The following is a 16,435-nucleotide window of genomic DNA, read 5'->3' on the forward strand; positions in this document are numbered from 1 at the left end:
ATTGTGTTCGTCTAGCAACTTTGATAAATTATTGTAAAATATGTTAACATTTGTCTTAGATAGTCATTTAGCGCGAGGATATGACAGAGCCTCTGCAACACGCAAGCTGAGTTCCTTGTGACGAGCTAAAAATCCTTGTATCCAGTTCTTCCCTGCCATTTGTAGATCATTAAAGGAGTGTGGCACACAATTTGTAAATGCATACCGATATACCAAACTGCGGAGTTCCTTATAGGTCAAACCATATCCTATAGAATCAAGTTTCAGAAGGTGCTCCACCAGTTGTACCTCCACTGCTGGCCAAATTTCGGAATTTGCACGTTGCTATCCACCCGTCTCCGTAAAGTGTTCCGCGGAACAGACAATGTTCTTTCGGCTGTAGCTAGAGGCATGCCATCTTGTACTGCTTTAACAGCCCTCTGCATATTCTCATCTGTCCAGGAACAGCGGTCTGTGGTTCGTTCACGATGTCGCACCATCCTGTAACAAGGACACATTATTTTAGAAAAGCATACGTCTGAAGGGTAATACATACATTACATACAATTCACACATGCCCTTTCGATTTTGAGTCAAAGGTGGATTAGTTGCTGAATTACATAATACCTTATAGTATTTAAATGATATGCACTTTATGCATGTCCGTTTGCCCCAACACAAGCCTGTCCGTTCGCCCCGCCTGTAGCCTTGCGCTTTACATTTTCGAAAAAGCCCACCACATGGCAGCAGCATGTTGACACAGGCTGTGTATGTCGAGGAAGCAATGCCGTATCCACACTACAAAGCGCAACTTTGGCGGGGCCATCATAATCCACGCAATCCTTATGTTCCGCACACATATTTTTACTGTTTAGGTTTTTGCTAGTACAATTATCCTTACCTGGTCAGGTTTTACGGCTGGATTGGCGTTCTTCTTCAAGATTTCAACCGATATTCAATACACCTTCTCGCCAATGTTCTGCTTCAAATCACAACGCCAACCGATGCACTGTTGCAAACTTCAACGCCAAATTATTCTAATTTTTATTAGGGACTGTCCGTTTGCCCCGTCCTTACCCTATTAGCATGGTGTGCTAAATATATTTTTTTTCACGAGTTTTGGCAATGACATGTTTCGAGATTTTATAGGTCAAAGGTCAAGGTCACGTTCTTTTTATCCAAAGGTAGGCTTGTTACATATCATTGGAAAGGTTTTTTTTCCATTCCCTGCACAATCAATCTTATTTCAGCTTCCTACGTCAAATAGGAGCAGAGTTACAGGACATTTAGTACAGGTAAACCAGCTCAAAAAAGGATAATTTCTGCGAACTTTGACCTTGAATAATTTTACAATTACAAGACAAAAATGACGTTGAAAAATTTTACAATTACTACGTTCCATACATAGTTTCAACTCCCACATTTCATGAAAATCGGAGATGATCGGGTTGAAATTTGCACATATATGTGTTGATTTGGCATGGAATGACTCAATTACTTATCAAAATGGTATTTGACGCTATTTTTAAGGTGATTCTCCAACCCCAAAGTTAAGCTCAAAGTCACCCACCTACATCCTCCTGTTTCTCTCCAATTTTCTTCTTCTTGTTTCTTCTCTATCTAATATTCCTCTGTTTCTGTATCCATTATTCCTATCTCTCTTTTTCTCTTCTTTTCTTGTCTCGTTTTGTCAACCTCTTTCTATCGTTTTCCTTGCCTTGTTTCCCATCTTTCTACCATTCCATATCCATTTTCTTCTCCGTATATTTAGTACGTTAGATGTTTTAAGTCCACATTCCAAAATCTGTAGCTTTATCTCAGTTGGATTCATTCATGCACAGATGGCTAATCGAAACTGGACCTACGGTTTGAAATGGAATTCGAACCATTAGTATGTGGCTACACCGAGAACAGAACCCAGCACATTTTGATTACAAGACGCTTCAAAAAGTAGAAATCAATATAGAATGCAGGATTCCATTTTCTCTTTTCTCATTCCGTCCGAAGTTGTCGTGACGTTGCAGTGTTTGGAGTATCGGGCCAGGCCCCTGACTCCTGATTTGGTTGTTAACTTGTGAGTGATGGAATTTGTCATCATGCATTTCGTCCAACCGCTCTTTTGCTGACGGAGCTGAGGTGTAGTTTCGGATTGGGTACTGTGGAGTGTTTATTGGGAAGAGGAGATAGGTTTCTATGGTCTAGATATGGCGTACGTGTACCTTCTGACTGCTCGGGAGGCTATGTTGCGTACTGCCTGGTTCACATGATTGGGAATCGCAGCCCAGAATCTTTGACATTGGAAGTTTATTAGTTGTGGTATTCAGGTGAGTTCCAGGTCTTCGTGAAGCTGGATTATCCTGGTGGCTTCGTTCGTGTCCGGAGATCATCCTGCAGGTTATATTGTGTAATAGTTGCAGGTTGTAATAGTGTATGCGCGCCTTTAGACGATCTGTGCCCCAGACGTTCTCCCTGCCCTCATCACGCTGCTCCAGGGGACTACAGCAGATTAGACAAGCAACTTCCTCCGACCAACGTCAGCAGGCCATTGCCAGACTAGCCGACCAAATATGAATGTTCGCTGTTTGTTTTGTCTTGTATTGTTGGGCAGGCACGTATCCAGGAATTCCTTTCGAGGGGGGGGGGGGGGCTGAACATAATCTTTTAAGTCCAGTGGTGGCCATAGGGTTTCAAAACGGGGGGCTGCAAGGAAAGTTGACTTTTTCTTGGTATACAAGGCCTAGGATTACGAGGCAAAAAAAAATGGGGAGCAACTATCCCCTAAATCAATGCCACTGTTTAAGACTGCCATTTTAATCAGGACGTGAAATTGGAACGTTTTTTACCACTCGACTCCCCTGTTTCCATGCATTAACATTGTGTGCCGGAACCAGAGTATGTGTGTTTGTCCATTTCTTCTCATCAGGCATCAAAACATCTATGGTGTCTTGAATGTTTTTACGAAGCTGTTAGACATGCACGGGATGGACAATTCACTCGACAACGCGAGATTCAAGCTGTGGACTGCGAACTGGATGCAGACAGTTCTCGAATATTTCTTTCTGATTCGAGCCTGAACACCACTAATGTGTCTTGTCCTCCCATGTTTGCAGCTCTTATAAAAGCCGAAACACACCAAATTGTTCATATTCAGGCCCAACACATCTAAAGTTTCGTCTCCCAATATGAGCAAATGCTTACTTATTTATTTCTAGTGAAGTGCCCAAGGGAGGATTGGTGGGTCATAACCCCATTTGATCCAGTATTCCTTAAAAAAAAAAAAAAGAACGTCAAAGCAGGAAAAGATGGCGAAATGAGGACTGACTACCAAAAATACGCAGTATTCGTAACCCGTCTCCCATCCGATAATCCTGGGTATGCCACTCTTTATACATTTTTGAAAATCAACTCACCCGAAATTTTTATCTTTCGTATTGAAGACATAAGTAAGATGCGTTCTTCCTGCAGGTTTGGATATTATCCTTTAGGGTGCTGTCGCCTGCCTTCGGACCTAACCTTAATAAAGTCCTAATTGTCCATCCTTGTGACTTACATCTTCAAGACTTAGGAAGATTTCAGACCGGAGGGACACGCGATACATGTCGTATGGAACGAGCCAATCAACAGCAACGTTTCACACCGTAGCTACACAAAAGACCGAACACACCAACGTTCGGCTTGTGAAGTCCTCAAGTGACACGGTCTGAAACCTCCCTTAGTAGGCCACTGTCATCGTCACCTCGATGCGGCAGCTCGTGTTGACTACAGAAGTAAAATGTCTCCTCAACCGGTGGGAATACTCCTCCTATATTTTCTGCGATTGTTAATTAAACCGGTAACATCTTACGATTTGACATACACAGAACATGTACTATGTATACATTTTAGCGCAAAATCAGTCGAAGTCAAGGGTGGCTCTGTGGCTCAGTTGGTTGAACAATAGCATGGTATGCCAGAGCCCTGATTCGGGTCCTGGTAGAACCTGCAATTTCCGCTAAAATAACTACGTATGCAACATCTCCTTGCTTTCTCTTCTCGACATTCATAAAATTTTCGGATGTTTCTTCATCGTGGTTGTGAGTGCGAACCCAGTAGGCTTAAACAAAAGTATATTTTTATGCCATGAAGTTCTCGGACTGCATACATGAAATTTTGTTCGGGCACAACTAAACCATCATTCAAAACTTTGATTTTCAGTTGATCTGTGAAGCTTATTTCTTTGTAATAAACAGCTGAAATATTCACTTTAGAGAGACCTTCGATCTCTTCGGCCTTCGACCTGAACTAGCACTACACTGAATGATCACTAATCGACTGTATGAATTGTCATACTCTGAAGTCTCATTAACCGATTTTGTTGTACAGATCAACCTGTAAATTGAAGCCGCATATTTATATCCTTATTATATTCTAGAACGTTCCGCAGATAAAACGATTCGTTAATATTGCCAGTAGTTCGACTCCTCTCATTCAAGAACGTTCCCTCTCGCGCTTTCCAGAGATTAAAAATTACAACGAATCGTCCTACTTGTGGTGCTGCCTTTGTTGTGCAGCTTCTAAAAAAGGTTTGCTGCTACAACACTGAAAGATCAAGGAAAGTTTCTGTGCAATATTATCAACAAAAGGGTTATAGAACATTCTCCGTCTTGTCTTTATAGTTATGTATCTCCTTAAATTATCGTCACATTATTCAAGAAGACAAAGACATGTATGTAGTGTAAACTGAAAATTTCCTGTTTGTGTGTGTGTGTGGGGGGGGGGGGGAGGGCGGGGCGCTCAAGCCTCCTGATCCCACCTTGGATACATGCTATTGACAATAACAGGGTTATAGAACATTCTCCGTCTTGTCTTTATAATTATGTATCTCCTTAAATTAGAGTCACATTATTCAAGAAGACAAAAACAATTTTATGTAGAGTAAACTGAAACATTTCCAGAAGGGGGCTCGAGCCTCTGATACCCAGCTTGGATACATGCTATTAACAATAACAAGGTTATAGAACATTCTCCGTCTTGCCTCGATAATTACTTATCTCCTTAAATTATCGTCACATTATTCAAAAAGCCAATAGCCTAATTTTATCTAGTGTAAACTGAAACATTTCCGGGGGGGCCTCGAGCCCCTGATACCCACCTTGGATACGCACTATTAACAATAACAGGGTAATAAAACATTCCCCGTCCTGCCTCGATAATTATTTCTCTCCTTTAATAATTGTCACATTATCCAAGAAGCCAAAAACCTAATTTTATCTAGTGTAAACTGACAAATTTACTGGGAGAGGGGGCTCGAGCCTCCTGATCCCCATCTTGGATATGTTCTATTATTAATAACAGGGTTACAGAACATTCTCCATCTTTCCTAGATAATTATTTCTCCCCTTAAATTATCCTCACATTGTTTTATTTCACACCACAAGAAACCAAAAATCTCATTTTATCTAGTGTAAATCGAAAACTTCCTTTTGGGGCTCGGGCTCCCTAAGCTCCCCCTTGGATACGTGCCTGTTGTTGGGTACAATCGAAGTTTTCCCCCGGCATGCGACAGTTGCTGCTGGTTCCCTTATGACAAGAATGAGTTCCCGGGCAACCTTGCAACGGTAGAAATGTTATGTCAATCGTATATTAATTACATAGGCAAGCTAAAAATGTTGTATTGATGCTAGAAAATAAAGTCACCCCACGAGCGAAACGTTGGAATCTAACGATTTAACCTGACTGGTAAGCCGAGAACACCTGTTCGGAAAACTATTCCAGTTAATTTGTGATTTATTGATAAATTACTTTGTTACTTAATACTTTTCCGATATATGTGTGTGTGTAACAAATTAATTCCATTGTGTAATTAGCAAAGTGAAAAAAGTAAAGTGCTCCCCTGTGCTTTTCACCACGTCATAAAGGCGTACATGCGGGATGAAGTTACGGCCCCACACTTTCTTGATCACAGCCGAAGAGGTGGAGGTGAAGTGATCAGCACCACGACCCTGTCCGCTTTTTTTTTTTGCCCAAAGTTTTCTCTAGTAACCCACTTTATGCGACGCTGGGTGTGCGCCGGAGCCGCCTGAACATGTGGAAAAAATCCCGGTTCTCTCCGACGGGGATTTTATATATATATATATATATATAATGTGAGTGTGTGTATGTGTACATGAAGATGTAGCTATGATGAAGATCTGTCCCCCCGCCCAGTTTTCAATGATTCCGCACCCTGGTGTCAATCAATTGGTCAAGCCTTAGGTTGTCGTGCTTCACCTATCACAAGTCACAAGACAACATGTTTCGTTCACACATTGCGTTTTCGTTTATAACTAGCAGACGATTTTCTCCTTCCCTCGCACACAAAAAATCTTTTGTTTTTTTGTTTAATATAAGTCAGAGTTTGTATATTTTTAATGTTTAAGTATTTTTTTTATTTTGAAAGATAAGTAAGTCATATTTTGTATATTTTTAATGTATGTTAAGTATTTTTTATTTGGAAATGTACATCTGCATATTTATTATTAACAATAATAGAATAAGACATTATAACATTATAACACATTTCAGTTCTACATTGTCAGTAAATTACAGTTCCTCAGCATTACTCACTATTATTAGAAATTATACAGTTGTCACAGATCTGAACTTTCATGCAGTGTCTTCCACAGACACATTTACCACAGTCATTGCATGAAATTGTAGTTCGTAAGAGTTTGTTTCTTCTTTCTCCATTGGAAATGCAAGTGTAACACCTATTTCGTTTTCTCGAAGCAGTTGCATAAGTAGATATATCTATGGGATTGTCAACCGTTGACCTGGGCCTCCCCTATGGCGCAGTGGTAGCGTCATTGCCTTGTAATCAAGGGGTCCCGTGTTCGATACTCGGTGGAGGCACAAGTGGTTCGGATCCCACTTTAAACTGTAGGTCCAGTACCGATTAGCCTTAATGTGCATAAAGTGGACTTAAAACAACAAACCAAACCAAACTCAACCGTTGACCTAATTTTCCTTTGAAGAACGTTTTCCATTGCCGTACTTGTATTTGCATTCAATCCCTCAATGTTCTTTCCTCTATCTGCTACATGTGGCTCAATCAACATCAGTTTAAAAATTCAAATGGATAAAATTTTCTCTTGAATTTTAGTAAATATGAAAATACACATCTGAATTGACAATAAACAGGATTTTTAATTCAATTGCTCAAGGCAGTTTCGATTACCAACACAAAAACTTCAAGAGTGGTACTTTATGCCACACCTTGGTCCTGCTAGGGTTAAGGTGAGGAGGGACAATTACGCACTAGTTGTGCATTTATTTCAATATTGTCGGATTGGGCACTGCTATTTAAAAAAAGGTATTAGTATGCAAGAGAATATGAATTTCTCTCCATGTTGCAAGTGAAAACTGTTTTTCAAGTTAATTAATAAGCTGGACACGATGTTTGAAAAATATGATTAATAAGTATTTTCAGAATCCCATGTATTCCTTATGGGAAATCAACTTCAACTTCAAGTTACGGCTAATCAAATTTACCCCCTCAATCAAATTTATTCTTAGTTTTCACCGCCTAGATTTGGCGGCATCACCCATCTCAATAATCCAACGATGTTCATATGAAATCGAAAATAAAGAATTCCCGGATAACAATATTGTCATCTTCACCTTAGCCACAGCGCTATATATAATAATACCTGGGGAGTAAAGAAGGGTGGGTGACGCAGCCTATACGTATATGAATATCAAGTCACGTGCAAAATGTACACTCATGGCAAAGGTTGTTTTTTATGGGCCGGAACCAGTGGTGGCAACATGGTGCGGCAGAGGGCGGGTGCCACAGTTCACAGTCAAACGAGTGCACGAAAGAGCCAGATTTCGCTCCAAAAGAGCGAAGTTGGCAACACTGATCGGTAGCTGCCCCAGCCAGAAAGACTTAGGGGAAATTGTCCCTCCTCGCCTTAAGGAGCTTTCCGACCGAAGTAACAAGTAGCACGCGAATACGCCATATGAACGTGTCGTTTGCTGTTTGGACCCTCATGTGCAATGAATGCTATTTTACAGTCTGGAAGTGTGTGTCACTAGTGTGACAGTGTGAGCACCTCTCCACACTAAACCGGTTAAGCATAAAAGTGTTCCGTGGATATCCGAAAACACGAAATTACTCATGAAACTCCGCGACAGAGCTTTATTAAAATATAAACGCGAAAAGACAAACAACAACTGGGAACATTACAAGGAACTAAGAAACTTTACAACTACGGTGCAACGACAAGAGAAGAAAGCATTCTTTAACTATCACCTAAGATCTAATGAAAACAACAAAGACCTGTGGAGCAAACTCAAGGCGTGGGGAGTGTATAGTAAAACTACTAATAATGAAATACCCTCTGATATACGAGACGTAGATAAAATAAACGAACATTTTTCAAACATTTGTCGTGAGGCCGACTGCTCGAAATCAGCCTTAAATAAAACCAGTAATTTTTTTAACTCCAAAATATTTAATGAAAGTGCACAACAATTTCATCTTAAAGAAATCAGTGAATATGACACAATTAAAGCAGTAAATAATATACGATCCAATGCCTCTGGCAATGATGGAATAACAATAAAAATGCTCAAACTATCACTTCCGTTTATCTTAAGTCACCTGACACATATAATAAATTTCTCCTTTCGGACTGGACAATATCCAATCAGCTGGAAAACAGCGCGCGTGATCCCTCTACCTAAGAAAAAAGTAACATCGTCCTTAAACGATCTTCGTCCTATAAGTCTACTACCCACCCTTTCCAAGATCACCGAAAAAATTGTTTACAATCAAGTCAGAAATCATGTGAACAACCTCAATCTCCTTCCGAAATGCCAATCGGGCTTCCGCCCTGCTCACAGCACGGCGACGGCGTTGCTAAAAGTCACGGATGATATATTTCGCTCAATGGACAAGGGTATGACAGTTGCTCTGGTTTCACTGGATCTGACAAAGGCTTTTGACAAGGTTCATCACGACCTACTCTTAAGCAAGTTGAAATATTATAATTTTTCACACCCCGCACTCAAATGGTTCAGATCGTACTTGACAAACAGGCAACAGAACGTGTTCCTAAAAACTGCCACGCCCTCTCTCTCGAACACGCTTCCGCTAGAAACTGGCGTTCCGCAAGGATCAATTCTAGCTCCTCTCCTATATACAATCTTCACAGCAGATTTAGAAACCAACATAGAGCATAGTACCGTACACTTTTATGCAGATGACACCCAAATTCAAATCCCATTTCCACCAAAATCACCAGATCGTGCAATAGCATTACTTAACAAAGATTTGGCAGCCATCAATACCTGGTGTAATGCAAATGGTCTGAAAATAAATCCTCAAAAGTCTGTTTTCACCGTCATGGGTTCCAAGAATAGCGTCGCAATGATAAACCCGAATAATCCACGCGTCAAAATAGAGACATCCGAAATTCCACATTCAAAAAGTATAAAGAATTTAGGAGTTATGTTAGACGAACACTTGAACTGGGATCTTCATGTTCAAGAGCAAACTAAGAAAGCCTACGCAGCACTAAGATCCCTCTATAAATTTAATGAATACTTAAATACAAATATTAAAATGAAACTTGTGCAAACACTGATTCTCCCTCTTCTAGACTACTGTGATATAGTATACGGTGCAAACTTGTCTGTTCGAAATAAAGTCAAAATTCAAAAAGTTCAAAATTCGTGTTTACGCTTCGTATATAACATTAAAAAATTCGATCATATTCTTCCAACCCTGAACGAGAACAAGATGCTAAACATGAACAGACGTCGCAGACTTCATTTCTGTTGCTTTATACAGAATCTTTTGCATAAAAAAATTCCCGAAAATTTATTCGAGAAACTAAAAACCAGAAGGGAAATACACAACTACAAAACAAGAGGAATAGCGAAACTTGAACTCTTCAAACACTCACTGGAAATTTTCAAATCGTCTTTTACACTTTCAGCGGCAAAAACATGGAATGAACTTCCGCCCTCCATTACCTCCCTCCCCAGTCCTAACAAATTTAAGAATAACCTAAAGAATTTTCTGTTAGATGAACAATATCTCTGTTCAAGCTCCCACGAGTAACACTACACAATACAGTTTAGATTACATACGAGCCTCGCCAATCCAATCCAATCCTTGACAAATCTACAACTATATTGTAATATTTAGGTATGCGTTCTTCTATCGTATCTCACAAAACTACCATAATCATGTACATCAATCTCAACATCCGTGCGTGAATGTCCTGCTCAGAAATGTTTAGTATGTGTGTTTTAATGTGTGTGTGTGTGCGTGAATGTGTTTTTTCTCTCTCTTTTTTTTACGTGTTGTCTTGATTTTTTTTTTAATCTCATCTTTGTTCTTTCCTTGTAACCATTTTTTATTGTATTTTCTTCTCTTTTTTATGATTTTGTTTATGTACACTAGGTAAATGTCAAACGGGGTTAGGTGGGAGAACAGCCACAGGCTGAACCTCGCCCTTTAATAAAGAAAATTTGAATTGAATTTGAATTGAACATCTCGTGTCGCTTGTCCCATTGGTTTTTAAGTTGCCTTACACTCATGTCGATGGCACTAAGAAAGTTTTGTGGTTTTGTGGGGTTCCCCTTGTCGTTCCATGCAATCATCATTATCATCATCGCCACGATTAGTTTAAAGCGGAAGACAAGAGACAGTAAATATCCAAAATGGAAATGCTTCAGTGTGTATATCTTTAAAAGAAATGATGATGATGATAATAATAATGAACCTAATTCATACACAAAAATTTAGTTGCCAAAAGCATTCCACGCGTATTTTTCCCCCGTATTATTAACGAAAGTATGACGATAACAGGACGTGTTCGACTGTCTAGAACGTTCGTTAATATCTTCGCGACCACTGTACCAAATATCATAGCAATTATCACATTCATAGAAATGCTTCATGTAAAAGAATCAGACGTTGCAGCGAAAACTCCATTTACTTCCATTATAAGCAGACGAATACCAAGCACCGGGTACAACACCAGCGCCTCTAGCGGATCATTTTCGAGTGGAACCAGTCAGAGTGCGCAGAACTGTGCCGTTTTCCACACTACGTTATTCAAGGCGCTTTAGCTTATTTCCTTTTCATTTTTAAGAATTAACACAGGGTTTTACGCAACCGGGGGAAGCAGACGGCTTTTGCGGTAACTGGGGCGACACTAGAACTGCGGTGGCAGGCGGACGAAACTCGAATTCCAGGATTTGCGAGAATCTCGGAACTTGTGTGAATATCGGGAAGTATGAGAATCTCGGAGAGCCTACGCGTTACCGACGCACCGTGTTTTGAATTTAACTTGCAACGTCTTTATATCGTTGAACCTGCAGCGAGTTTTTTTTATATAGTGTTTGCCGATTTTCCTCGAGTTTGTTTGTTCTTTGGTGGATTTGTATCTTTCAAACATGTTACGTAATGCAGCTAGAAGTCGAGAGTTCTCAACGTTTAAAATTTCCGAAGATCTGGCAAGGTATGTACGATAAAAATTTATATATTTTTTTCTATGTAGAATTAGTTTTCAGAAATTTATCTAACTCTGAAAGTTATTTTTACAACTATGCCTGATACCATTGAACGTACAGTAAAAATAATATTTATTTTGCCTAATTTCATGTTCACCTCGTGCTTGGATGTGTACTAGCTCGAAACAGCCTTTCTTTCTAGTAAAAGTCGAATCTTGCAACAAAATTGAGGGTGGCCTTATGTTTCCGTTATTGTCTAAAAAGAAAGCTGTGTGTACAGTCACGGCACGATGTAATTTTTGAATAAATGCCAAGTGTTTCGTCTGTTTTGTCCATAATTGCACCACGTAAAAAAATACAAAAAAAAAACTGCCTTGTATATTTCCTCTATCATCGAAAGTTGCATATATTGGCTAATTTTAAATTCTACCATGTATACTTGTGTTTAGTCAAGGCTTGCATGAGATGGTGATAATGAAATTGGTTGTGTGATGCTTTCTGCAAATTATCTTCACACATCTCTCCCTATTTTTGTGCCCAGCTTGCAATGTTGGCTTATGAAGCAAGGAGGAACAACTCCCTCATTTTTCAACAAAAATGGAGAGGAAAGATGTTTGTGGGCAAACATATGTATGGTAATCTGGGGGAATTTTTTATGTCTTTGTAATTAAATTCATTATTATTTGTGCTATATGCTTGACTTTTTAAACTTCAAAACTAATAAACATTTGTTCTTATTTTCAGATTTGCATTTGGTTACCAACAATCAAAATGGAGGATGCAATATCTGCTTCCCTGCTTTTACTCTGAAGTGGCACTTCACAACTGTTCCCAGTTTAGATGCAGCAGTTCAGTTTGAGCCACAACCAAAATATTTCAAGACAAGTGATTTATGTACTAATGACATTCCCCTGACAATGTTTAAAGGAGATCTCAAACTAATGCACATGTGTGATGTCCTGCTTGGCACAATGGAGCGCAGCGGTATATAACTGCAGTGAAACTGTTCCGAAATAAATCTTGCAAGATCCCTGTGTACTTACTTGCTTAACAAAGATGAAAGATTTAAGTGGATAGAAAAAATATAAATGTCAGTATCAACATTATTAATGTTTAGTGAAAATATGTTTTGAAAAAAAAATGTTTTTCAGTGATTTGATCAGTTTATGGTGAGACAGATTCTTTGCAGTGGGAAAAAAATAGTGTATTCTATTTCTAGTTTTATGCCATACCACAGTTTTTGTCTAATGCTGCTAAATAATATGAATGTTGTTGGGGGGGGGGGATATGTACTACAGGTAAGTTATGTGAAAACAGTACAGGCAGATAGTGAAGACATTTTTTTGTCCCCAGTGAAAATAAGTAGTTTTCCCAGGTTGTGTAAATGATGTGCTAATGATGTATGATGTTTACCCAGCATTGTGAGGACAATCAGTTTCTACTTAAAATCAATAATTTTCAGCATTTGTGTCTGAAAGCCAGTTGGTATGCCATGGTTTTCGAAGGACTGTTTAGTTTATGGAGTGACTATTTTCACCAGGTGGTGAAGCTAGCTTTTGAGCAATTTTCACCAAATTTTAAGCTGCATGTCAGGGTGTCTACCAAAATAACAAATCTAAAATTTTTGACCTTATTTTCCTTTTTCTTAGCATGTATTTAATCACGCCGTACTTAGGTATGGTTGGAAATTGAGAAAAATAGATATTTTTATTCAATGAAAAACTTCTACAACAAGGCTGGTTAAGATGAAAACTGAAGCCGTACTTTAACATGAGATTTAGACTTGCTTTAATTATTAATGCTTCAGACTTCATCCTGGATGGGGAATGGCCACATTACTTTAACATATTTTTACAAACCTTTACGCATGCAACAATGCAATTCGGTAAAATTTTCAAAGCCGGGAAACTGGTTTCTTCAAATTTACAGGAGAAAGTACTTATGTAATTGAGTTTCTGTAGACTTGTGATAGGTCGTACAAGTGTTCTCTCTCATCGGTAAAGTTATTTCACCGTTAATTCATGTTTGTATGCGAGTGCTAATGGAACCTAACCTAACCTCGTAGGCATACCTCGTCCCCGTGATGGTTCGTGGAGCTATAGTAAATTTTTGCCCTTCCGTAGGTATTTTTCTATGAAAATGAGTGCTAATGGAGCCTAACCTAACCTCGTAGGTATACCTTGTCCCCGTGATGGTTCGTGGGGCTATAGTGAATTTTTGCCCTTCCGTAGGTATTTTTCTATGAAAATGAGTGCTAATGGAACCTAACCTAACCTTGTAGGTGTACATCGTCCCCGTGATGGTTCGTGGGGCTATCGTGAATTTTTGAGGCTAAGGTCAATGGTTTTTGGGGCTAACATCAACCATCCAGGGTAGCCCCAAAAATTCACGATAGGCCCACGAACCATCACGGGGACGAGGTATGCCTACGAGGTTAGGTTAGGTTCCATTAGCACTCATTTTCACAGAAAAATACCTACGAAAGGGGAAAAACAAGGAAGGTTAATTAATATTGACTGGTGGACATATGCGTGTGCATCATCTACAATCTGGCTTGGCCTGCTAAATGGACATGTGTATTCTTTAATTGCTGATGTGTTTGAAGCTTACATCAGTGTGCATTTGCTTTCATTGTTAGGTTAGGCAGGTCAGGTTTATGGCTATTAGCATTAAAATTACTTCTGTAAATACTTTCCAATGCCTGATCATGTAATTTCTGGTCTTGAGCACTTTATACTATTCTCTCTACCTGGTAACGCACCCATTTTTAATTTAAAATAAAAACTTAGAAGTAAGTTCAGCAACACTTCTTTTGTTTTTAGTTGAACAAATTTCTTTCTGCCGTCATGGGCAACATGATTGTAAAGAAACAAATATATATTTTTTTCTGAAATCGGACTGAATATTTATGCTGGCAACATATGCATTCAGTCATGTGTTTGTTGCTTTAAAAAAATGCAAGACACCAATGAAATGACACTTAAAGAATATGGTCACCCAATTTTTTTTTATTGACAATGTTCTATGAACATCACCTACAGTACTAATTCATGTTGTAAACATCTTTTTAAAAACCAGTATTCCATGGTCAATTTCCATTTTTTAATATTTTTACCTAACCAGTGGTGGTTGATTCATGATTACTGTTATTGGCTTTGTAGGGGAGGCAGATTAATACGAAAGGCAGAATGCCTGGTTAGGGGTTACCGAGGTTCCAGCTTGTTTAGTGGCCTGGACGGTCGGACATATTCTCAGTCTGATAAAGAGCCAGCCAAACTGAACAATACATTTTACAGTGTAGTATGTGGACGAGCCTATGGAGGTAACTGCTAATTAGTAACAGTAAGTTCTTTTCTGAACTGTGTTGACTGCTGGTGTCAAAAAAGCAGGTTTTTTGTTTTTTTTGCAACAAAGTGAAATAACAAACTTTGCATGCAAATTGTCACTGGTTCTTATTTTAATTGCTGAAATCCTGTTTTTCATATTTACTTTAATGGTGACCTATTAGCAGTAATTATTTCAAATTGAATGGGATTTTTCAAATTCAAAACTTGTAGCAAAATTTGCAGTATAAGCACCTCCACAAGTTGTAATGTAATATCAAGGATATATTTTTCACAAGGGATGCTTATAAGGTCCTGTGTTAAGCAGTGTTTTGTGTGAATTATAACAGCTATGCGTTTCCTTATTTTTAAAATAAAATCGAACTGTTACGTTAACTTGTCTGTTTTTGCCCCCAGAAGAAATAAGTTCATTATGGATGGATATTGCCGCTCCAATGCCAAAAGCACGAAAGTGCTAAATCTTACTTTTGAGATGAAAACATTTTAGTCAATATCCCAGATTATTAATAACTTTTGCATTTGATTAAATGTTGTCACTGGGAAAATATGCACCCACTTGTGACTGTTTATTACACCATGTAAATGTATCAACAAATATTGATGAGCAACTGCACTAGGTTAAATAGTCAAAATTTGCACACTCGTGGTTTTGGCATTGAACGACAATATGTGTTGCGCGTTGCAATATGTTCTGCATGAGGTTAATATATGATATAAGCGATTTGTTGATTTTAAGTTGATATGATCGTAGGATGGAAATAAAAATGTGCAATGCACTTTGCTTCTTATGTTTTGTTCTTTGGCATTGTAGTTCAGAATTATGGAATTTTGTTTCAGATATTTGCCCCATAAATAACCACAATTTCTAAAAATCTGATGTAGTGATAGCAGTTTTGGTCAACTGAAGAGAAATTGTTATTCATTTCAAACCAATTGCATAGCATAGAATGTGATAATTGAGAATCAGAGTGGAACCATGATTAATATCATGGCAGAGTAGCTAGGTATACATATTTTCACTTTCTATCCTTCAGCATCAAATATAAAAAAATACATGCAGGTGGGGAGGGGGGAATAATTTGGAATTATTTTGGTAGGAATTGCTATTTTTGCTTTGTTGCATTACTGAAGGTCTGTCAGCAAATTAGTTTTCAAAAATTTCTCTTCTTTCAAAAACCTCATTCCAAATTGTGAGAAAATATTTACAATTCCTTCTCGGAAATTCAAGTTCCATCTTTCTGTGGTTTGTTTTCAGTGAAACAGATAAGGGAGAGAAATTTTTGAATAGTACTTTGCTGGCATGTACCAAAGGCCCAGTACACTTTTTTCACAGCAACATATTTCAAGCGAATCTTAAGGAGCTGCCGTGAGAGAACACCTTAGTGATCAGCATCTATGGTAAAAAAAAAAAAAAAATTTGCAAATAAATTCAATTCATGCCATAATGTGTGCTGTGAATAAACTGTAGAGGTGAGTAACATGAAATATCTGTATGAATTCTGTTTTGAAACTGGTACCAACTATGATGACAAGTGCAGTTTCTCTTGCCTTGACCTTGCTCACTTTGTGCAAATGAAATTTAACATTTCCAGAAGTACTGCATTGATTTTTGCAAGTGCAGTTGG

The 16,435-nt window shown here is 38.6% G+C and overlaps 1 protein-coding gene across 1 annotated transcript; it reads left to right on the forward strand.

Annotated features, from left to right (window-relative positions):
- The first annotated feature begins 11,300 nt into the window (after positions 1 to 11,300).
- On the forward strand, positions 11,301 to 14,223 carry LOC145997026 (uncharacterized). Its single transcript, XM_083133646.1, has 2 exons — positions 11,301 to 11,474; positions 12,211 to 14,223. Exons 1-2 carry the CDS (start codon positions 11,420 to 11,422, stop codon positions 12,456 to 12,458), a joined length of 303 nt encoding a protein of 100 aa, XP_082989772.1. The 5' UTR covers positions 11,301 to 11,419; the 3' UTR covers positions 12,459 to 14,223.
- Positions 14,224 to 16,435: the final 2,212 nt, after the last annotated feature.

The sequence above is a fragment of the Lepisma saccharinum genome, chromosome 13 (assembly GCF_977018435.1).
Source record: "Lepisma saccharinum chromosome 13, izLepSacc3.1, whole genome shotgun sequence".
Taxonomy (NCBI): domain Eukaryota; kingdom Metazoa; phylum Arthropoda; class Insecta; order Zygentoma; family Lepismatidae; genus Lepisma; species Lepisma saccharinum.

What these genes read in the sequence shown, in the direction of transcription:
- LOC145997026 (XM_083133646.1), top strand. Translation starts at nt 11,420, where the DNA reads ATGCAGCTAGAAGTCGAGAGTTCTCAACGTTTAAAATTTCCGAAGATC. An exon ending in ATTTCCGAAGATCTGGCAAG is followed by an intron (nt 11,475 to 12,210) that starts GTATGTACGATA and finishes TCTTATTTTCAG; the next exon opens with ATTTGCATTTGGTTACCAAC.